The sequence below is a fragment of the Anopheles maculipalpis genome, chromosome 3RL (assembly GCF_943734695.1).
Source record: "Anopheles maculipalpis chromosome 3RL, idAnoMacuDA_375_x, whole genome shotgun sequence".
NCBI lineage: Eukaryota > Metazoa > Arthropoda > Insecta > Diptera > Culicidae > Anopheles > Anopheles maculipalpis.
Window position 1 is genome coordinate 37022609 of NC_064872.1, and position 24271 is coordinate 37046879.

Consider the following 24271-nt stretch of genomic DNA (forward strand, 5'->3'; position numbering starts at 1 on the left):
TGATTCGCTTGAAAGATGTTCCGAGGCGAGGATATGAGTAAAATAAGATTCATTTTTGAATTTAAATTAAAATTAACAAACCATTCAAATAAAAGTAGCTATTGACTTGCGAAAATAATATACTTTTTCATAATGAACAATTTACAACTTTCAAACACAAAACATCTTTCTGAAAACAAAATGCAAGCAAATAAGAGATTCTACTTTCCAACTATGACTAAACAAAACCAACCAACTGTGTTTTCAAAACACAGTTCAGAGCAGATAGCAGTTTAAAAAGTTTTTATTTCACCACCATGCTCTCCTATCCATCCTGACCACTGGAATGGACCCCGCCAAGATGTAACTGCAATCAACCGAACCGCACACTTCAATTCCCACTTCAGCTCCACCTTTCACTGGACCAGAATGCATGCAACATGTTTGCTCTGTAATCCTGCTGATCGGGAATACCCGCTCGCGCTGCGATGTGAACCGGAATGAGGTTGATTAGTGGTGAAACGGGAGCGTGGGGACTGGAAGTGGGGCAAACATTTTGTAAGCAGAAAAACCCTCGCACCGTGCGAGAAAAGCGTTTTATCTAAGGAAGTAGCAGCAACTTTCCAATCGAATTAAAATACCGGCGGTACAGCGAAAGTTTTCCAAGCGCTCTGTTTTCCACTTGACTAATAGCACCCTTAGGGTGTTCTTCGCGGACATGGGGATCACTGGCTAAAGTTGTGGTGGTAGTTTTTCACATCTTTTAAAGCTAGCAGCAACTGGTTTAAAGGCGATCTAATGGCGATTTTATATTCATTTACATTTTCAAAACAGAAACCGTTATTGCTCTAAGTTCCAATTTTTCGATATCCACGTTACGATTGATTATGTTTTCAACACAATAGCATACATTTAAACACTCTCTAGCAGGTACATTTCCATACTTGGACCACTTTAAACCCAATAAGACACATCGTTTCCACATCCATTTAAATAATTACCCTTGCCATTTTTAAAAGGATCCATAATCCTATTATCCTTGAATGCTTGATGGTTATGCACCGTAAAGTTTATACCCCCTTACGGTTGCTTCTCCGCAACTCCTTTCGGGCGGAGTAGTTGTTGATTGAAGTGATTCTAAATTAATCCGATACTCATCAACCTCTTTATCCCTTTGACCCTACTCACGCAACCACTAGGAAACTAAGGTCCCGGTTTCACCCCGGAAGCCATGCATACTGTCATCCCCATTCTCATTCCCTATCCTCCCTTTTTCTATGTGTCTGCGCATTGTCATGGTACCCGCTAACATGGCCAACCAACAAAACTCACCACCCTCCAGCACCATATGTGCAGAGAAGGGCAAAAAGGTGCAATAATAAGGGGTTTTTTGCGCGACCATATTTATCTTGCACTGACAGGCACGCTCGTCGTGAGCTACATAACTACGTTCGGGAAGTTTATAAATATGAAATTAGAAATCCTTCACGGGACGGTGTTCTACACCTATTATACCAACAGACACGACGGAATGCCGCGCTAGACACGGAAGCTTGTTATGTGTTTGAATAAAACCAGCAGACTTTTTCATGCATTCGCGTCAATTAATGCATCAAAACGTGTAGTTTCACTTAGATCAGGGCACAGCAAACTTGAAGAAGAATTGTGACAAATGTTTAGACAAAATGCACAAAATAAGCTGTTTTATAAAGATCGTGAATATTAAAAACGAGGATTTGAAATAGTTGAATAACCAGTAGAATGGACTCAAAACTTGTACGGGACTGCACGCTCGTATGAGAGTGCACAGTAGATTGTGCGCATGATGGGGTAGGACATAAAAGTACAGTGTAATTTTTCTAATACGTTCACCGATGAGACTGGTAACCTGCTCAGGAAACGGAAAATAGAGAATATTCGTGTGAAACTTAGAAAATGCTATTTTCGTGAGGTTTAGTCAGCTAGAGCATTAGGCGATATTAATGTAAAATTTAAATAAACGGACATTATAGTTTTTTTAGCCCAGTTTCCTAGCCCAGAACTGAAGGATTCAAAGTAACAACACACAATCTAAAGGCGACACGACAAAATTCCGGTCTGGAAATCCAAATCTAAATTGTAACTTCCTTCTTCGTTCTTCCTTAGTGAGGACTAAGTATCCAACGACGTGATATCAGCAAGTCTAGTAAGCCATTCGATGTCCGGCGTGACCTTGAAGAACATTAAGCCAAGAATAACAAGAAAAGAAGAACACTGGTCCTCGAATTCGGCACTTATCTGCCCCAGGTGGCGTTCGGAAAGCTCATAAACACTGTGAACATACTGAACCAGGTCATTTTTTATACTGTCTAAATCATCATGTTCCAATTCCACTGTGAACTTTCACACAAGGTTACATGTGTACGCACGTTTTGGGTCTTTTCTACTCCTTAGCCAAAAGACATTGCTTAAAACAAACTAACAAACAGCCACGGAAATACTAACGAACAGTATACCTTAGTAAAAACCGAACATATGCTCCTATGCCAATGTTTACATTGGAGATAGTTGCACTAAAACTAAACCCTAATTGCTATAAAGCCCGTCGCCCACACATTGTCGGTCACTACCTGTAGCAAATCCTTTGTCGAACCTGGGAAAACACTCTATCAGTCCCGTGCGTATGAAGACGCATATTTCCGGATCCGACAATGGACCTGACGGCATCATGCGACCATGAGTGCCACCGAAGCAAGTGCGTCCTTGTCGCCTTGCGCCCATAGTTCGACCGTACATACGCGTCTAGCGTAACTGCTGTTTCTGCTTCTGCAACTGACAGCCTGCCAGATAGCACTAGACTACATTCCTATTTAAGGAAGGGAATGGAGTGCCTCCCAGTTCACAATGCGTACGGGTGCGTGGGACGGTGTCGTCAGACGTCGGTACGGTTGAGAGAACAAATTTTCCACCGGAACGAACCAAATAAGCAGCACCGTACGTTCGCTTTTGCCTTCCCGAACCGGGTGTCTTCGCAGGTGATGATGGCATTGTTAAAGCGAGGGTAAATTGAGGTCCTAGATTCCTCTCGCTTCTCCACTGTCTGGTCGTCATCACCTGTCCGCTGCATCGCTGATTCTACGTCGATGCAAGGACGTTGCCATCGTCGAGTCGGAAAAAATTATGCTCGAACGTTGTGTGTCAGGTTGAATTTTGGGTTACGTTGCTGGAGCTGGCTCGACCAAAGTTGTTTGTCGGTGCGTTTGAAAGCATTTAGCTAAATTATTTCCAGCGTTCAACTTGCCTATGGTGCAGCAGCTTTTTCTGATGGAAGAAGCCATGTTGGCCATCGTCCAACAAAAAGTGAAAATGTAATTAACATTTTTCTATTATGAAGTTTTGAGCCTTTTCGTGCGCCGTGTTTTTTTTTCCCAGTGAAAAGAAAGCTATTTCGCGTCGACGATAATTGAACCGTACCCCGACAAGGACATAAACTATCGCAATATCGTGTTAGTACTTTCATAATTTACACCTCCCTCAAAGAACAACCCCTTGTAGCAAACAAGACTCATTAGGCATAACGTAGCGAAGTACAAAAATTATCCCCATGGCTATCTTTTCTCGTGGCGCAGATGGAAAAGGTTTGAATTGGGATACGGCAAGGCAATCACTTTGCCAGCCACCAATTTTCAAATGTGGTTTCTTGTTTTAATCCTCACCATGTATCCTGGCTGCCTGCTAGGTTCACATCCCGTAACACGATAGTGCGTGTTTTTAAGGGAAACTTCCCAAGGGCAGATAAACATTAAATTAATTATTTAACTTTCTTCATTAATCAACTTTCGAAATGATTCCTTTCCACGGGCTTCAGCAACACCGAAGGACAAAGGTTGCCCTACAGTTACAGTAGTGTTAAAGGCTGCGGGTGTTTCGCTCTCTGTTATAAGTACACGCTGTGGTAATGGTTTCGCGACGGTGACATTACACATTGAGGCATAAGTTTAGACATTTAAAGTTTGCCAAATAGGAACCGATGTAGATGATAAACTACACGGCGTGGCAAGTGAACTATGGTTATTCATTAGGATGTTTATTAATCTATGTGCGGATTATTAGATATGGCTGCTCTATCTACCTTTTTCTAGCTACAAGAGAGTGAAAAGAACGAGTGACAAAGTTTTCCTATAAATTCCAATAAGACACCAAAGTACCAAAGTACCTGCACAATGAGTTTTGTTTTGCAGGACGCTTTAAAGGAATTTTGAAAAGTTTCAAACTGCCGCTCACGTTGACGATTTGATTATTTCCGTGCTTAGCAAACAATGGCTTAACAATTCACACAAAAGAAGATATCAATTCTGTACGAACAGTTCCTCCTCTTGCTAAGTAGCATTTAGAATTATTCATAGCCTTTACATTATTTAAAATGAGTTATGCTATCGTTTCCGCAATTCGAACCCATTTATACTTTTCATTTCCTGTCCTCATTCAATATGAATCATTCTAGAATGTTCATCATTGTGCGAAAGAGTAAAGCGCAATGGATTCAATCGTTGAAACTCATTCGATTCGAAGGCTCAATACTTCAAAAATAATACTCTTAGATTTTTTTTAGAGCTTCCTTGAAAAATTATGATTTTCTTATACTTAAAACATTCCTAAAAATTCATAGATTATTCTTAAAACAATCCAATGAATATAACTTTTAAATAACACTACATGTCAGCTTTCTTCTCCAAGCATCCGCATGAATGCCAAACGGAACAGATTGATCAACTCAACTCGTCAACGTAATGCGCGCTCGTTATCTATTATTCAAGCTACAATCATTTCCCCAGTACAATGCAACGTATTGTTTACTGTCTCGTTTCTCATTAGAACCACTGGCGGGGAATGAAATTACAACCTAAATTATGTGCTCCAAGAGAATGATCGGTACAGTAATAATTAGCGCTGGCTGGATGGCTGTGCTATAAAAACACGTTCACATTCCTGAATGATGCGATATTTTTCTTAAGCAAAATGGTAATGGAAATATTGTCCTAAGCGTCACTCATATTCTTACCTCGAATTAAAAAGTAATGTCAGCTACTTCGAAAAGCACTTGTAACATTGTTCCACTTCAGTACTTTCCCCTTATTTTTCATCATCAAAATGTTGTGGTTCCAACGATATATGGACGGCCGTGTTTGCTTAAACATCCCTTCAAACCGAGCCGATATTTGTCGATACCAACATCCTTCCGGAAAAAAGTCACGTCCCAGTGCTCAAAAGCACGAACAATTCTCACTCGCTTAGCAACTGTTTCAATGCCATTGGCTCTAATGAAATTGCTACCAGCAAAAGGGTTTGTTTCGTTCCGGGTTCTCGTGACACAACCAGAGTGGAACAACAATTTACCCAAAACCACATTTTGTTTATCTGCAATCGGACGTAAACAAACGGAGCAAATGGTTCCGAACCGTACCAGTACGATTTGTTGTAGTGGCCGTCAGTAAAAAAAAAAATGATTGAAAAAGAGTCTTTCTGTGAGTGTGTGCCTGCGCGTGTTCCATCACTTTGCTGCGGTGGTGTTTGAGAGTCTTTTAAGGATTCTTATGCTAGAAGGATAAAGCAGTAATGGTGCATTTTAATTACAGCCTGAAATGGAAATTTAGCTGCAACACATTTCTACTCTGCACCCACACTGTTGCTACACTTGGAAGCAGTAAATTAATCATCCACAAGCACACTTGAGCACGGAGAGATTAAACTAGCTCCTCGGTAGTGTAGTTATGATTCTACACCACACAACCACAGCGCACCAATAACAGAGAGTTAACTACTTTAAGAGAGAGAGAGAGAGAGAGAGAGAGAGAGAGAAAGAGAGTAGGAGAAAAGGTACTTTTCAAACGCAATAAGTCTCATTGCATAATTGCATACCCATGGTACCAGAGTGCTTCTTCCCTGCCAGAACATTCATCAAATCCAGGAGCAATCAGTTTCGAGCAGGATAATCATTTTCGTTGTTTCATTATTCTTCGTCATACTCATCGTTCTTTTCTACTTGCAATCAACAAACTTCCGAACATGATACAACTACCATCTACCCAAATGCCAGACACAAACGCATTCACACACAAACACACCTCATGCATATTACAGCAATGATGGAGCTTGGGGGCTAAAAACAAACCCATTTCGTACATCTAATGCAATGACGGTTATGTGGCACATCACCATGCCAAGACACATCTTCAACGATCACGGCATGGCTCGGTACAATTCCGGCAAACAAAAAAAAGCACAACAACACGAAATAGCTGTAAGCATAAAAACCAATTCCCGTCCCCTTTTTAACGAGACAGCCAAAAGAAAAATGACAATCTATGCAAGTAAACATTCCGATTCAAAAACAAAAAGGATATATCATCGGTAATAGAAACGAAAACAGACACACACAAACACATGGTAAAGAATCTGATGAGTGTGTTCGTTCGCAAAAAAGAAACAATATTTTCTACTTGTCAGATGTGCTTACGGAACCGTAAAATGTAGGGTACGGAAGGGAAAAAGAAATTTTACTGCGAAACTTTAACACTTAAAAGTTTAAAAATAATGTCATTTTCATGCATGAGGTAAATGATCGCTATTATTGCTAAACTCATGACCGTGATTGAAATCAGTAGTACACGACAAGCCGGTTTAGAATTATTTATTAAATTTTTTGCTAAAATATTTTTTACGCTGGCTTGAAAGAATATTTTTAAGATACATTTGTTAAGCAACAACATAAGGTACGTAGTTCGGACCCAATCATCACCCAATCGTTACGTTAAGCGTATATTTAACATATAAATTCTTGTAAAAAAAATTATTTATTGTTAATTTATTATTAATTTAAAAATAAAATTAATCGCAGAAACCAATCAAAACAGGTTGCAACGCAATTCTATTCGCATACAAAATATATATGATGCACCCGAATGTTGGAAACTGATAGCGCATCAATCTATAAAATAATCCCTTAAAATTGAAAGTACTCCTGGAATATATAAATTGATTACAATCGAAAATCATAACAAGCACGTTTCAAAATTTTGTTACACTTTATAAATCAAAATTTAGTAAGTAAAAAAAAGGTTACACCAAACGCATGATTTTTACAGAAATGCAATAAGCAAATTGCATACATGTAAGTTCTTCTTCTCCTAGGCTTAACGACCTCTAAGGTCATGCCGGCCATCGAAAAGGCTTACTAAACTGCCGATAACCGTCGCCGCTGTCGCCTATACCACCTGGCCGCCCCAATGTAAGTACTTCAAGCAAATAAGGATAAACGAAAGACGAGAGCGACAATACAGACGATTCACAATAGAAGTAAATATTTGTTTAAACATTACCAATAATAAATCAAATTTTACTTGAAAATAATAACGCAATAGGTGGCACCTTGCCCCTTTATCCTCTACACATAATTAGTTCCATTTCAACCTTCATGTTGAAAACGAAAAAACACATTATTTTTATGTTGAAAAACACAACGAAAAGCACCATTCTTCATACGCACTCACGTGATGATTGCGACTTGTTTACCGGGTGCTTTTGTTCAGCTTAACATGATTTTCCACTACCACAGGCATTCGGCTGGAGTTAGTTGCATTCTCAACATTAATGAGCATTTATTTCCTAACTTCTCGAAACAACCCTTTTTTTGTACATTTGCACCCTCAGCTGCAATGATACATTTTGATGTGAAAATAAAGTAAACAAGCAAAGCGAGGTAAGCTTCTACGTTCAACGACGAGTATAGAAAGAGTTTACAAAAATTTCTTCCCTCTTCTTCTTCTTCTTCTTCTTTTTTGGCTCTAGAACTTCAAAAGGACCTAATAGGGCCATAATTAAACTCCCTTAAGTTTCACCAGATGGCGAATAGTTAGTTCGGTCAGTGTAGAATTATAAAAATAGGATATTCGTGAAGGTATTTACAACCTTCAGAAACACTTAATTTCTCGCTAACTTGTAGCCAATATTACAACAAGTTATAACCATGAAATTTGCATGGTTTATAGCCTTAATAAAATTCCAACAATTTAATAATTTAGCTATTTCTTCGAGCGTTACCATCTCGTAAAACCGTTCAACAAGAAGCATGCTAACTTAAGTCATTTCGCGCGAAACGCTCAAACCATCTTCACAATGTAACATCACGGAAACGATAATGATAGACCATAAAACATACATATTGCATCGTGCATATCAGTCGCTCTACATCCATCATGGTCAAACACCACATAAATAAGGATTCCCTTGTGGACAATTTCTGAAAATCTCAACTTTATCGCCATGTCAAAGGCATATTGTCACTCGTGTTAGGACTGTCGGATGATCTAGGAGTGTTTTATAGATATTATGGACCCTTTTCCCCTCTCCCTCAACACTCTTCCTGTTTCCCCATCACCACCACCCCAGTGAGACCATTTCCCAGTCCCGTCTTCACTTCATGCAAGTTAAAAAGTTTATGCAAAGGAACGACATGAAGGACGATAAACACTGTACGCGTCTCGTTGCTTCGTTACAGATGCATCATTTCAAACAGCCCCACCATCCTATTACTAACATTTTCTCGGACTTTATTAGTCATATATGCTGTTGCCTATCACAATCGTATAGTTCCTGTGTGCCCAATGTTGTCGTACTCAGCAACAAAAACGACCAAAGAAGGCAAAGTCGTGACAACCCATCATCATCATCATCATCAAGTTCAACCTGCTATCGATCATTGCTTGCTGGCTTCCGTTCCGTTTGCATTGGTTGCAGGATATACGTAAAATATATCACACAACCATAAACCATAACGAGCATCTGCAGAAGTGAAGAAACAGGACGTACGCCACCATCAGGAGAACGATTTGGTTCGGGCGAAAGCTTTATGAAATGATTGCCACTGAAGTGGGACGTGCCGAGTAATGTGTTGTCACTCGCTGGGTTAAGTCAACTCTTACCGGCATCTAGCGATAAAAGAAAACTCGGACATTGCAGCGAAGCGAACGGGTTTCGCCAGAAATGTCTTCCCATTTCCGTACCCTTTCCCCCATTCTCCCGATGACCCGTTCTACGTCTCGACACGAAGATTATTTCTTAAAGAAGAGACGAGGACACTGTTCCACTCCTGGTCAGGGTCAGTCGATCGATTCCCTCTCGTCTGTCTCTGTGGCACGATTGTGTGCAGACGTCGTTGTCGCGGAATTACCCGCGAGCAATCGGAAAGAAAAACTGACCTGCTGTGCCACCGTGATTGAATCGTAAAAGAGAAGCTTATATTGTTTATCGTCGCCACTCTGCTTGCCGTAGATTCATGCGTACGTGAAGAGGTTCAACTATCTCAGGGTGAGTTTTTTTATGGTTTATTTTTTCCCAGTTTAAGGTATTCGACGCTTTCTTCGTCATGGTCATTCGTGTGTTTTTTATTTCTTTTCTTCCTACAATAATCAACACACAAGCTGTCCTGAATCATCCAGGCATTGGACGGAAGGCGAGCATTGATGGGATCCTTATTTTCCTTGCCCGAGGCCACCGAACAATAATGGGGAAAAAGCAGCCCACAATCGACGAAAAGGTTAACCAAAGGTCACACCGTAAGGAAGTGAGAATTATCCCTGGTGGCCAAAACAACGACAATGATCGATTTCAAGGACTCTCAAATGTCTTTCAAGGTACTCTCAAATGTAACTTTTAATAAGATAAGGATTTATTTATTAATGTTTCTTTATTATTCTACTTTTAGATTGTATCTAAATTTGATTGATTTATATACACTATTTAATAAATATGTATATTATGAGCATTTTTACCCACATAACAAAAACTCTTGAAAATTCATTTCATTTGAACGGTTTGACTTCAATATGTAGACTAGAGGATTGAAACACCAAACAAAAACCTAAAAATTACATTCATTTTACCATTCCTAGATTTAAAACTTTATCTCAAATTTTCCTTTGCGATAGTTACATATGGTTACACTCGTAGGATATGTTTTTTGCAGATCGTCTTTGCAACTGCATGCTTTAAGCAAAAGAAATGGTAAAACTTTGATTGCTCTTATTTTACAAACAATTAACTATACCGGTCAGAGCTACATCTTAAACGATACATAATTCAATAAATTCATTTCTTGAAGTTTTTCATAAGTGTTGAGATTCATAGACCCATCCATATACCCAAACATATCTTCCTCTGCTGTCGTTAACTTCAGTAAAAGGATTTACAGCAAGAAATAAACAACCAAAAAAGAAATTCCAACTTTTCCCAAAGGCCCCGGAATGATTTGAATAAGAAAAACAAAAGCTCACCCTCTTGATGGTGATTATAACTTTGCCCACTGAATGCGACACTCGTATTCGGAACTCAGGCGTATCTTGATAAAGCATGACGCGTTTAACATTAAACCTAAGTGCGTCGTTCGGAGGCCCCACAGTGTGAGCCTTGTTGAGTGAGAAAGATAAGAACGCAACACGATGAGCTTTCTATTTTCATTCTTAATCCTTCCCGTTTAATTCGAAATGATGGTGGCTCGCTTCTTTCACGTTCCTTGGCCGCTTTCTGGCAGTACGCGTTCCGGGGCAGGCATTCTTTGATCGTCAGAAGTTCCAAGTGCTAACAGTTGCCATTAAGTGTTGGTTTTGTTTATTATTACTGTGGCTTACGCTTTTCCCTCGTGATTCACTTTCAATTTTACTCACGATGGCGGGAAATGGTACGGTTGAATAAACATTATTAATCCCGCAACAAGGTCATTCCGCATTCTTCAGATGTAAAGAGTGCTTTACTCTATTTTCATCATAAAAAAAAGACTACGACCATGTTTCCAATCAACTGGAAGCCATTATCGGAACAGCCAGCTGTCAAGTTTTAAGCACGCACCATTCAAATAATAACTGCGCCCATCTTCAAATCATAAATTCTACGTCCGTCCAATTAATGTCCAATTTAAAGATCCCTCGTAAATCCCACACAAAACTTACCAACTCTTCCTCTCGCTTCCTCAAAGAAAGATTTTGTCCCGAGAAAAAGTTTTCACCTTCCACGTGGATTCCTTGACACCGGTTTGTCTCCGCTCCAGCATCGACGACAAACATCCTGACCAAGTTTGGCCGTGTTCTTCTTTTCGCATCGAAACACCTGATGCTCGAAAAAAAAGCACCCATGAGCAATGCTTCCCTCTGTGCGTTCTGGCTCTAGCGAAAAAAGGGGTGGCTTAAAAGTTTACGTCAACGCAGCCACACGCCAGTGGCCTTTTTTGTGAGTTTGTTTTTTTTTCGCTCCCCTTTCCCTCTAACTCTCTCGCTCTATCCCTTTATTGTGCCAGGTTCAAAAACTTTGCCGAACTTTGCTTGAAAGGCAATACCCGCTCACATTGCCTGAGGGTCCATCAAAATTTCAACACCTTTCCAGCGAGTGTAGCACTCGAACGATTCGGCCGATATTTCAATTAACCAGTCGGGGTCCGGGTTAAGGATTCACGGTGCGCTTTATTTAATCGAGACGTTTCATGTGGTGGGACTTGCTATTTCTGATGCGGGATCCTTTTTTTACAGAGTATGTGCGGACCTTTTCATTCAATTGATTTTTCATCTTTTCCCGAGATTTTATTACGTTATTACGCGATATTATTACGTTTTTTTGCTCCTTAACTTTACCGCTTTTGTTCTTCAACTTTACGTTAACAACTATTCATGACATCTTGGTACTTAGATGTGTGTATTCATTTGGTAGTTTCGTCTTCCTAATTTAAGATTCATCGAAAGACTAAAGTTCTCAAAGTTTTGAAAGAAGAGGTGAGTTGGGAAGATTTTTGGTTTACGATAATAATCGTAAACCGTGTTTTATTTGGCGTTATAATCTCATCTTTGGATTTTTACTAGCTTATTTGCTGATAGTCATCTAGGCTTAACTCTTCTAGGCTTAACGACCTTCTAGTTCACGCCGGCCATCTAAGTGGCGTCAGTATGATACGTGTTGTGATACATGCTCTATTACTTTATAGCCATCATTTATCGTGTAAGCTCTTTTCGAAGCTTCATTTATATTTTCATATAATGACTTTCCGCCGTATTGTCAATGTTTGGAAAATATTATTACGTCCGCAAATAAATAACGACCGTTTTGAAATCAATGGGGCCACTGTGGACTGTGGCGCGATTTTGACGTTTACAATCGTCACAAATCAAGTTCGGGAATGGCATAACCAAACTGTGTAAACAGATTAGTAATCGTTTCGTGTGAACAAAAGTTCCTAGTTCTTGACAACGTCTTATTTTGAGCCGGATAAGCGCCATATGCGGGAGCTGTTTTTATTTCGAGCGGAGAAAACGGCAGCCGAAGCGCATCGAGAGCTTTCGAGTGTTTACGGCGATGCTGCTTTAAGCGAAGCAAGGTGTCGGGATAGGTTTCGACGCTTTCGAAGTGGTGATTTCGCCGTGGAGGATGTTCAACGTGAAAGAAGGCCCAAAACGTTCGCCGACGAAGAATTGACGGCTTTACTGGAGGAAAGTGACTGTCAAATGCAAGGAGAACTTGCAGCCGTGCTTGGTCTAACTCGTCAGGCCATATCATCACGGCTGGACGCGTTAGGCATGATACAGAAGGAGGGCAAATGGGCACCACACGGACATTTAACGCAGTTTTTTCATGGGTGAATTGCTGGTCCAGCGGCACAACAGAAAGTGGTTGGATTTTGTTCAGCAATCCTAAGCACAGAAAACCATACGGATCCCCCGCTCAAACCCCAACATCATTAGCTCGGCTGAACATCCATAGCTCGAAAGCTATGCTGAGTATTTGGTGGGACCAGCTCGGCGTCATCTACTACGAACTTCTGAAACCGGGAGAGACAATCGCTGGTGAACGCTACCGAAAACAATGGATGAGTTTAAGCCGAGCACTGCGTGAAAAACGGCCAGAATACTGCGGCTTATTCTGTTGCCGTATTCATCGGATTTGGCACAATCGGATTTCCATCTGTTCCGATCCATGGCACATGGATTGGCTGACCAGCTGTTCTCATCCTATGAACTGATCCAGAATTGGTTGGATACCTGGTTTGCGCACAAAAAGACGTATCATTTTTTAACAATATAATAAATCATAAAAGCCAATACTTTGATTAACCCATTTTCTACAAAACAAAATGCCACGAATAAAAATAAACTTGGCCGAAAAAAATGGCCTTTATTTATTTACGCACCCAATAATAATACTTTATTTATAATTAACAAGCCAAAATTATGCACAACCAATACTGCATGTGCAATAATGAATAAAAATACTAATGAAGATGCTCAGACGATCATATATGAAAGCTTTCATCAATTACTTCAATGTTCAATTACAACAAATGTCATTAGAATAAAAAATAACAAATCTTTCCCTGAAAATATTCGCTTAAGTGAAAAATTAATTTGTGGATAGAAAAACTCCTGGACCTTAGATATTTGTTCGTTACAAGTATGGAAATTCTTTCTCCTGAAGAAAGAAAAAAATATATATACTCTAGATAATTTGTGGTTTTCTGAGATAGATATTATCATCTTAATACATTTTTCAGAGATTTTTTTAATTTTTGGCTTTCGCTAGTGTGCGTATAGTTATTAAGATTACTCATCTTATTTAAATTTCTTCAAAATGTAATACATATTACTCAATGCTTATTTTCCATTCACAAGAACGAATATTAAACATTTAACCAAACAGATCATTAAGAATTAACCTGATCGAAACCAGCTGCTGCACGGAAACATCATTTCCATTTAAATTTTATTCTTTTCCATTCAATACTTGCCCCATGCGTCCGATGAAACAAACGAGCCCCAAGGCAACCTTTCGCGATTTTTTTTCGTCCCTACACCCAGGCTTGACTACATCCGCCCGTAAGACACTTCCAAATGACATCTCGAACGATACCGTCACTCACCAGCCGCAAAAAAAAAACAAACCTCAACAGAATCAATTTTGTCCCCACATTCTACAACTCTAGGTAGGATGGTAAGGCGTTTCTGTGCATTTTCATTTTCTCGGCAGAAGTAGAACGAACTTCCGCTTCCGTCAAACAGTATCGACACCAAATGCGCGCCAAGCGCGCACTTGTACTTGTCTACGGAATGGGTTTCTAGCATATCCTCACATTAGAAAAAAACGGCTCTCTTTGCAAAGCAGCGGTGGTTTTGTACGTGAGTGTGTGCGTATGTATATATGCAGCAAATGAAAACTTTCATGAATATTGAATCCCCTCCTGTAAGAATGTTTGCAATTTAATTCGAACTTTTGTCCTGTTGTATTTCCGGTTGTGCAGAAAACAAAACAAAAAAAAAAAACGTTGATGAAAACTCCATCACCATCATCATCTGGTGAATTTCTGTTTTGGGTTTTGCCGCTCCTGCTCCACACACGGTCAGAAAAGGGCTTTACACTGTTGCGGAAAGAAAAGCTTCTTTCGGTGCGGAAGGAGCGTTTCACGCATTTCTCGCATTTCAATCGTGCTCGGCTATCTTTCGCTTACTTACGCGAATGGCGGAACGCACTTTCGTTTCGAGGGTCGATTTCCAATCGAGGCTTTTCACTGTTCCATTATTTTTAAGCTGCACAGTTTGTGCCAACTTAACGTCGCAAACGTGCCAACGCACCTTTCCCTTTCTGCGTGTGTCACGTGCAAACCCTTACCCTTGATCGCTTTTGCAATTCATCCCAACCAAACCCGCCGAATGGTGAAAGCTGGAAGGAAATGGATTTCGATCCTCGGAAATGGGATTCAACGCCAACGAGCGCGTCAAGTAGCCAACGGCCAATCCAGCCATTCGATCCAGCCCGATTCGTTCGAAACTACTTACCCGTGCGATTTCCTTACGCGTACAGCAAAAGTTGATAAAGTTGACGTTCACAAAGTCGGCCCCGTGACATACGGTGACGGTTTTCTCTTCGAGCGTATCCTGCGAACCCATGGTCACTATTTGACGCAGTTTAATATCCTGGAGCATTGAACAAAGAGAGAGAGAAAAAAGGTATAATAAAATTAATATTTATTACTTCCATTGAAACGTTTCACGGTACAGGCAGTACGGTAACGAGCGGCATCAGTTAACGATATTCACGTACAGGACATATAATATACGAAAAACAAGCTGTCAGTTTCGATCCGCTAGAGGTAAATTTCGTCAATTCAATGTTGTCAAAATTCGGTTTGTTGTCGCACTTGAAATTACACCACCGTATTAATATCATTTCCCGTGGTGCAAATGAGAAGTCTTAAAAGAACCGATCCGCCTGTCATCGCATATCAAATGTGGCGTAAAATAATTTTCCAACGAAATTTCAAACGAATACGATAAAACAACTCGATACTTATTTTGTATAGAATTATCTATCCACCATGTTGGACCTGACAGGTTGATGGAGTCATTCGATATCCAAGTGAGTTATTGGTTTTCATTTTTCATTGGGTACGGAAGGACTACGTATAACCTTTGAAAGCTCTATTTGGTTTGACGTTCGACCAACATTCCTATGCTGAACAGAATTCCTAGAACTGTAACTGCGCTGTAGCCATTCTTCACCAACTACTTCCTACTAGTAAAATTCTAAAATCACACACACTTCGTTCAAATACAGTTGCCACACTGTGCTTACACTCTACCGAACCGGGGTGGTAGAAATGTAAACAAAGCAACTTTGGGACCTCAAACAAGTTACAAACTTTCAGCCAAATGCAGTAGAGCTAAAAGTGCTTCATCAGCACTGAAACTGCTTCATTACAGGGACCAAGCCCCATACATACTCTCACACTATGCCAATAAAGGCCTGAGCGTGCGTCGAAGCCTTTCTAAGCCAATATTCGATTCTACTATGTAAGAAGTTCGGTACCAGAGTCAACAACGGTTACCCGACGAGAAAGACGTCACCCCGTAGGATGTTGGTGACTCCCGGCGCATGAAAGGATACTACCACCCATTTCTCAGCCCGTCACTTTCAAGCAAATACACGGCTCAATATTATATCGGTAACTTGATTTAAGCAACTCAATAAAGCAAACATAAACCCTAAACATGTACGCATGCATGGGAAAAATCTTGCATGCACTGCTCTGTATCACGAACAGGACCGAAGCGTATGAGTTATCTGTATTTTGTTTTTAGTGTACTTTTTTGCGCTTGGTATTCCTTCACCTGTCTGCCAATATTCTCCCTCTGTGTTTTTGAGATTCTTCAAAGAATCGGTACCTCGATGAAGACATTCAGAACATTACATTGGTCCTTGGTACGTATCGGCGCACCGTTCCTTGCATACACAGCCGGGAAATATTGACAATCGCATCAACAACCCAACTCTCGCACGCTCTCTTTTTTTACCGAAACCGTAACCAACCACGAGAGAGGTGGTAGAGTCTTTGATCGATCATTTGCACTGGAAGGTAGATCTCATGTTACATTACCCATCCCAACCGTACAGTCGCATGTTGCAGAACTGTATCTTATTACGACACCCGCTCTAAAGGTAGTGGTGCTGGCGCTGACTAGGCGCCGGGCTTTGCTCACCTGCTCAGCATAAAGGGAATGGATACCGGTATCGGGGTGTTCGGTTTACAAGAAAACATCTAAATCTTCGGTAGCGAGCACACTCACTTATCTCACCCCGCTGTTGACCTCTGAGGTCTATTGGCAGTAAATGAAACATGATACAGTAAACGAGCGTCGCTTCGTTCTCTGGCGTAAAAAAAAAAAAAACACGAAAGCATGATGAAACAGCGCCAAAGTAAGTTCTTCGCTTTGTATAGCCAGAGGCGAGCGAAAAATATAAAAAAACCGCCCGCCCCGTAAGGCAAACAGAAAATGAACAACATATCATGTAGGAAACTGGGGAGAAAATAAATTGAATATATGGAACGCGCTGCGTCGTGAGCATCCTATCACGCAGGAATGGAAAAGCGCCAGCGTGACACAAACGTACGCAGAAAGAAGAAAAAAAACCAAAAACAGGACTCCCCAACAACACCCCAAAGAGGAAATCAATTTGCGCACAAAAGAATGGAAAATTTCTACACTTTTTTTCATCGCCCTCCAGCAGCAGTCCGCCCGGGAATGTTGGCTCGAAATTTATGCCTGATACTGTTGTGTGTGTGTAGCGGCTCGTCCGGCGTGCCCAAAATCGAAACATCATCGGTTTACGGTGTCGCCAGGAAGGAAAAACTTCCACGTATGGTAAAACGGTTCATCGCCTCGTTCCCGGTCCCGAAGGAACCCATCCCACCGTGCACACAATGTTCGTTGATGATTTACGAAGAAGCGTTTTGTATTGCTACCGTGTGTCCTTTTTGGTAGGCGATTTATGCCTAGGGTATCATAAATCAACACGAGGAAACAATTGATTGTGTCAACGAGTTTTTCTTTTCATTTTTTACCAATCTAACATGAAATTCTAAAGCTATTCTGTCGATGGAAACGGCTATGAGCAAGATTAATTTGTGCTTTTTTTTCTCATTAAAATATCATTAGTAACCCTTTTTTTGCATATTTCTTAGAAGCTTTCAATTACAGGTCTCGGGGTATTTTGGGGTTCTAAAGTCTGTTGAACCTAGGTTACATGAACAATTGTAAAGCAATTTTTTTAATGTTCGAGTTAATATCATAGACAGTTATTTTTAACCACTATTAGTAAAATACTTGTCACTTTATACCACTTTATTAAAGCAACGACGCGACCGTTTACGGACAGTAATCGTTATCATTGGCCTCCGATGTTTGCCGTGAGAGGGCTTAGTGCGATCAACTTCTACGAACGGACCCGAAGAGGTGACATGATGATTTTTTAGTTTACGCAGACGAATTTTTTAGTTTACGAAAAATAAAGAAATTAGAACTAAAGAAACCATGTTTATCGAACTTTAAAATAGTCAACAAATCCTATCTAACAGCTCCTATCTTTACACGAAAGGACCGAGGTTCAAATCCCATCTGGACCGTCCCCCCGTAGTGAGGACTGACTATCGAACTACATGGTATCAGCAAGTCTAGTAAGCCATTTCGATTGCCGGCGTGACCTTAGAGGTCGTTGAGCTAAGAATAAGAACTAAATAATTAGTAGAAAGCTATGTTTTCGATGTGAACCTTGGCATTAAGATATAGCAAATATTTATTTTAGTATAAATATATATATGTATATTGAATTCTGTCAATACGGCACTGAACCGTCATAATCAATTATAAATAAAATAAATATATTGAATTCTATTCGAATTATTTGATTCATACGCAAGACAGATTATTCAGTGCAATGATTCAAAAGATACACAAATGGTAAGTCAAAACATTCAGAGTGTTAAAATTGCATACTTTCTGGCGTTACATGTCTACGGTTACAGTTATCTTTCACTTATTTTTTTACCAGTTACTTTTCAGCTACTCATAATCTCAATATCTTGAGTAGCTAATTTTCCTTCGAGTTTCTACAAACCATTATGTATTTTCAAGTCTCTAAATCCCCTTGTCCTCATAAATAGCAGGTCTCATTCGATTAAAGAGGTGATAAAAATGAATATCTTTATTCTTCCTATCGTCTTGTAAACATGAACCCCCTACAGAGCTCTTCAGAAAGGGTTATAAGCACAAATTCAAAAGCTCACCATAGCGCCGATCTCGACTCAAATTGGGACGTAAAAGCACGTGAAATAATTTAACCTTCTTTACACACTTTACCCTGCCGAACCGGGCAGCGATCGGTGTGAAACAAGCGCCAGGTTACCTTAAGCCCCTTTAACGCAAACTCACCACAACCTGATCCTTTTGCATAATCCTCCACATCATCGCTAATAGATGCGGGAGTGTGATGCGAAGAAGAAAGCAACTGTTTCGACACGACCGCTGGACGGAAGTGTGGTAGCGATTGCTGCTCGCCGGTCTCCACGGTACACAATATCTTATCGTCAACGCACCGTGGGGCCTATCTTTGAAGCTAATCAAAGCTCGACAAGAAGAATAGCCCCAGGATTAAGGGAGCGAAAGTACGACACAAATGAAAGGATTTTCGACGCATACAGTAAAGTTGCTTCGGCACTAACGAAAACCGGCTCAAAACACCTAACTTTTTACGATGGTTCATTCTTTGGGTGAAAAAAAGGATGCTACCGCCACATACAGAGTAAGGACGCTGCGGAACATTCGTTTGTTACGGAACAGAAAGGCATCCTCACTATAATATTACTCTTTTCCTGTGGTAAGTGGACTTCACGTACGGAAAATCTCACCCTAGGTGTTGTCCAGCGTGACCATCGTGGTAGGGAGGAGCCCACAAATGGTTATCAGACGAATTTTCATCTTCATCAGGATCATCAGCAGGGAAAATTCCTACTATGGTGACAACGACGTTTGCAACGCTTAGCTGCTGTAGATGCGTTTTCGAGTGAAGGAGAGACGAATAAAAAATAAATATGAAAAATTATCCAAGCTCGCAAAGGAAACCTGGCACAGGGAACTGGTGTGCAAAAGGATGAGCTATCCATTTGGCATTTTTCCATCCATTTTCTCTCCGGCTTGTGTCAAGATCACTGCTGACTATTACTTTCACTCCTGCTGCTGTTGTTTGATCGCGAAAGTCTGACAAAGGGAACAGCAAACAACATTCACCAGAGCTCTGGACAAATCCGAGCCAGCCAGATAACGACTAAGCTACAACAACAACAAAAATACATCCTCGAATGTCCCTTCTTACATTTGAGCAGGCTCTCCTGCTGCGCTAAAGGTGTGGTTGTAAAAATGGAATATAAAGTACGGTAGTTAAATTTAATTGGATTGGAGCACGTTGATGATGATGATGGTGATGTGCCCACTGTGTCCAGGACGCAAAACCGAGGGGTGGTAATGAAGGACATTCCGTGGCAAATAAGAGTGTTGGTAACAAAACAAAATATAAAAAAAGGTAACACCAAGCAGGACCACTCCTGCTGGAACATCAGTCCGGCATGATGACGGGATAAGCGGTGAATGATCGCATAATTAATTCGTGCCTATTTAGGCCGACCATCCTACCGAAAATTTGAGTGCTGGCCAAAGCACACAGCCGTATCACACTCTCGAGACCTATTAAGAAGCGCAGTGAAGCGATGTAAAGCGGTGTGAAGTGATGTGAAACCGAGGATTGAAGAAAACAAAAAAAAAGCAAGTACCTTCCAGGCTTCAGCCGTTACACCATCAGGAGCTAAATTCCCGAACAAAGTGCCTTTGGCTTCTAGTGAAACACCCTAGCTCCAGCACCAGTGCCTTTAGGGACGCTAAATGTCAGCGACGTCGAAATTTGATTCAGTTAATTAGTTTCCATTTCCATCTAAAACTTACTGCAGCGCGCTTTCGCCGGATGATAGGACGCTAGGCACCCTTTCTGACAAAAGTTCCATCCGATTCCATCCGTACCCCGAAGGTGTTTTTCACTTCACAAAAGGTTACACTTGGCTTCGATCCCGTAGACTTCAGGCGAATGAAATTTATTACCACCGTGTGAACAAAAATTGCCTTTCCTCGGCACACTCGATCGCACCATCGCTTGGAAAATATCACTCCTAAAGGTGCACGTGTCTGGGGTATGCTAATACATCATTTTGTATAAATTATTGCTGCGTCCCGAATGAGAGTAGGATTTTCGCTTTGTGCTTGGGAACTATTTCATAAATCGATGAGCATTCAAATTTATCGCCAGTGAAACATAACTTTTTTTATGTTTCCCTATGAACCTTTTTTCTTGCCATCGTTTTAGTCCATAAATCACAGGCATCAATTCAAGTACAAATGTCAATTTTATTCCTTACCGTTTATTAGAGCTAAGAGCCAAGGATGCGATATTTATAAACGAATTTAATTATTCAAGAAATACTATCTGTCCAAGCATAGGTTTCTTTTACCTACAGCAAAGAATCGTTTTTTTTTTTAATTTCCTTTTACTTTATAAAGTTAACCGTAAAAAGTGCAAATATTGTTGTACTATAAACATTCCACGAAAACATCATAACCTCTATTAGATATCGCAAAATAGCTCCACAGTCTTAATTTATCCTAGCGATTCGTCGAAAGCTCGTCCCAATAAAAGCGTTACCAAGCTAATGGAAGCAAAAGCCAAACCGTACCTAAACGTGCTTCCGCCAATCAATCTCACCAAAACGGTAAAGTAAAAATAATCTCTATCGACCATCGTTCCTCCCTCACAGCAGGGTGCCCGGCAAAGGGTCAGTAAGGTTTCGTGACGGGCAATGGTGTGTCCCATAAATAGACGCACGCCTGATCGAACTTACCCTTGGCTTCTTGGCGTACTGTCCGGTTCGAACGTCGCGAATGGTGGCAATGTCCAGCATGTCCATCTCGTGGTTTTGATCCACCCAGTACAGAAAGAAGCCCTTGACATCGACCCGCAGCGTCACCGGTGTACCGTTGCATGAGTCCTGAAAATAGAAAACATCCCGAAAGAATCGGTAGAAACAAAAGGAGGAAAAAGGAAAAAAAAACGTCAGTCAGTAAAATTCCATGCTTTATCCGGACACAGCAAGGACAAATGGAACGCTGTTGCGCGTTCGATTTTGTGAGCTGCGGTGGAAATTTATGTTACACGGAGCTTTTCCTTTTTTATTAACTAAAATTTTTTGCTTTCTCCTCTTTTCCGTTCTCTCTATTTCTCTCTCTCTCTCTTCCTCTCTCTCTCTTTCTGTGCGTATCAGTTGGTACAGGGAACGTTTGGAACGCATCTCATCGTGGTTAGGCGCACACTTTACTGCAAAAATACGACTAAAAGCTTTTCGCAATAACCTCTCATTTTAACCTTTGCCTCGAACTTTCGATGGTCGAGGTCAATCCAATTAGGTACACACTCTGATGCTGGAATATAGCGGCATTGCATTAGATGTAGTGTTGGTTCTGATTTGACCATTTGCATGCAGAACACGAAGATCGTTTCAGCCATCATCCGTAATGCCCATCGATAGCTTGGATATTGATTATCTAAATGTTCGTTTAGAAATAAACTGTTTAAGTATGTTGATTCACATAAAAAAGAACTAAATTAACAAGCTTCAATTTCCCTTAATTTCGAAAATGTTTCCACGTTCTACATTAAAAAACTTGAACCATGAAAAAAAACAACATTTTTTATGATAATTATCCTTTTAAAGAAACTCCCCCTCTCTGAAACCTCTACAGATATCGTTAATTTTCTATAGAAGCTTCAAAAAGCTTTGGGCAGGTCACACCGCATTCACAAAATAACAATAGACGACACATCAGAACTTTGTCTTGCTGTTATCGATCCCTGGATGGGCCACCTAACCATCACCAGCTACTTTCGCTCGGCCACGGTTCATTTGGCGTTGCGTGGATCCAAAACCCCGTATCCATCCGGCACGGTTGCCATATTCCGGACGACTTCCGGCTGCAGGAAATGACCAGCAGAACGGGCAAGACGGGTATCGACACGACCACGATGAAACCACTGCCGGTCGGAGTGCTTTGGCGGTTGCTTCTCACCATAATCATCAGCTTCTTGAACGGTAATGGGTGGTTAAGAATTCCACATTCCATGCCCACGAAGCGACACAACCTTGCGCGGGTGATTATGTTCACTTCCGGTGGTGCGGGGATTAGATAAGCTGGCTTGCTGGCATCGCAGCAACATTAGCGCGACGCGTAAAGCCACTGATTGATGCCCTCCGTTTTCAGCTCGATACATTATGCACGAGCAGGAAAAGGGTTTTCGGTAATGTGATGTGCGTGGGTTAGGATGTGACCAATAAAAATGGGTCCCTTATGAGCATGGTGCAAATAAGAATGAGACGATGATTCCTTTCGTGATATTTATTGTGTAAGAGTGAATTAAGAGTTTTGATAATTTTTGTTCCAAATACGACACACATCTATCGGCCAATAAAAGTTTTAGTTGAAATACCAGAATGTCCTTGTGTTCTAAATATGGTGAAAATCCAACCATAAATCACATGTTTACCAAATCCGTAAAAACAGAAAACAAATACACATTTTTACTCACATAATGATCGAATGCGATTCGTCGGTAAAGCTGACAGCGGCGCCAGTCTTCAAACAGCAGGATTGGGTTTGAAATCCCCATTCAGACTTTGGTCTTTGAACCATTTGAACTGACTGTACAACTACGTGGAATTAATTTGTCTCGCAAGTCATTACAGTGAAGCTACATTGCCATGCGACCGGGGATATTGCTATAAAAATAATATAACATTGCTTCCCAGACAATCTGCTGTCATCAGTTGTCATTGTTTTGGATGATTGTAATTTTGCTAAAAGAAGCTTAGAAAAGCAAGTGATTTTGCAGTTCAATATTATGCAAAATAAAGTTGAATTAAAGTGAATTGATTTAACAGCGAACCGTGAGCAAACTACACATTTCGGACCGCGTCAGGCCGCAGCGATTTTTGTATGGAATTTGACAGCGGATCTGGTCGTCATTATGGTAGCGCCCGGCGTAGCTGGATACTTGTAATTTGGCTGTTATATGGCCAAATTCCCCCAACAGGCCAGGCTACGTTCAGTCAAGAAGAAGAGGGTTCCATCACAAAAACAAGCGTTCATCCACTAATCTAGCAATTTGATTCTATTGCCCCGAAAACCATTTCCAAGAAAAGTTAAAGGTACACGCAGCTAGACATCATTTTTTGAAGCTGGCCCTCGTCCCACAACAACAAACATTCCTTCAAACACTATGCTTATCCTCCAAAACTCACCTGATGCGCACGCGGAAGGCGCGAAAAAGCGAACCCTCCAGCAAATGTATTTCAATGTATTCCCAGGTGAAACATTTTCATGCTCTTTTCCCATTACTCGAGTGATTGTATTACACATTGTTGTTTCTTATTTGACCGGAAGAGCCACGAACTTTGCACCCATCTCCCCGCCCCTATCTGCGTGTGCTCTCATGTTCTTTTTACGATTCAGAAGGTTGTAAAAATGCACACATGTTGATTTACGATACCCAAGACGGCACATCGAGGAGGGGGTGCTAAAGCTTTCAATGTGTTTGCTGTGGAAAATTGCTGTGGTAGCGCACATTTTGCTACAGGAACGAGCCCTCCAGTATCGGTATGTCAGACATCACACGGTAGTATACACGCTGCAGGGAAATTCATCCCAGAGTGCAAAAGCAGCTTTACGGCTTAAAGGAAAAAACTTCGATGGATTACACACACCGGATGATGTTGCATCAGCGAACAATGCAATATGCTCTGGAACAGGTGAATCGAAAGGATGGAATAAGCAATCATATTGCCACCAGTTGTAACAAT

At 40.8% G+C, this 24271-nt stretch overlaps 2 protein-coding genes across 3 annotated transcripts in view; one reads left to right on the top strand and one right to left on the bottom strand.

Moving 5' to 3' along the window:
- LOC126564702 (ATP-dependent RNA helicase me31b) overlaps nt 1-24271 on the top strand; it is a 515322-nt gene that overhangs the window by 113903 nt on the left and 377148 nt on the right. The window lies entirely within an intron of this gene.
- LOC126563840 (1-phosphatidylinositol 4,5-bisphosphate phosphodiesterase classes I and II) overlaps nt 1-24271 on the bottom strand; it is a 79881-nt gene that overhangs the window by 23582 nt on the left and 32028 nt on the right. For both annotated transcript variants that reach the window (XM_050220612.1, XM_050220613.1), the window contains exons 2-3: nt 21263-21409; nt 14823-14960 (exon numbers count right to left, since the gene is read on the bottom strand). In XM_050220612.1, the coding sequence (XP_050076569.1) occupies nt 14823-14960; nt 21263-21409 (285 nt within the window). The remainder of the gene's footprint in view (nt 1-14822; nt 14961-21262; nt 21410-24271) is intronic.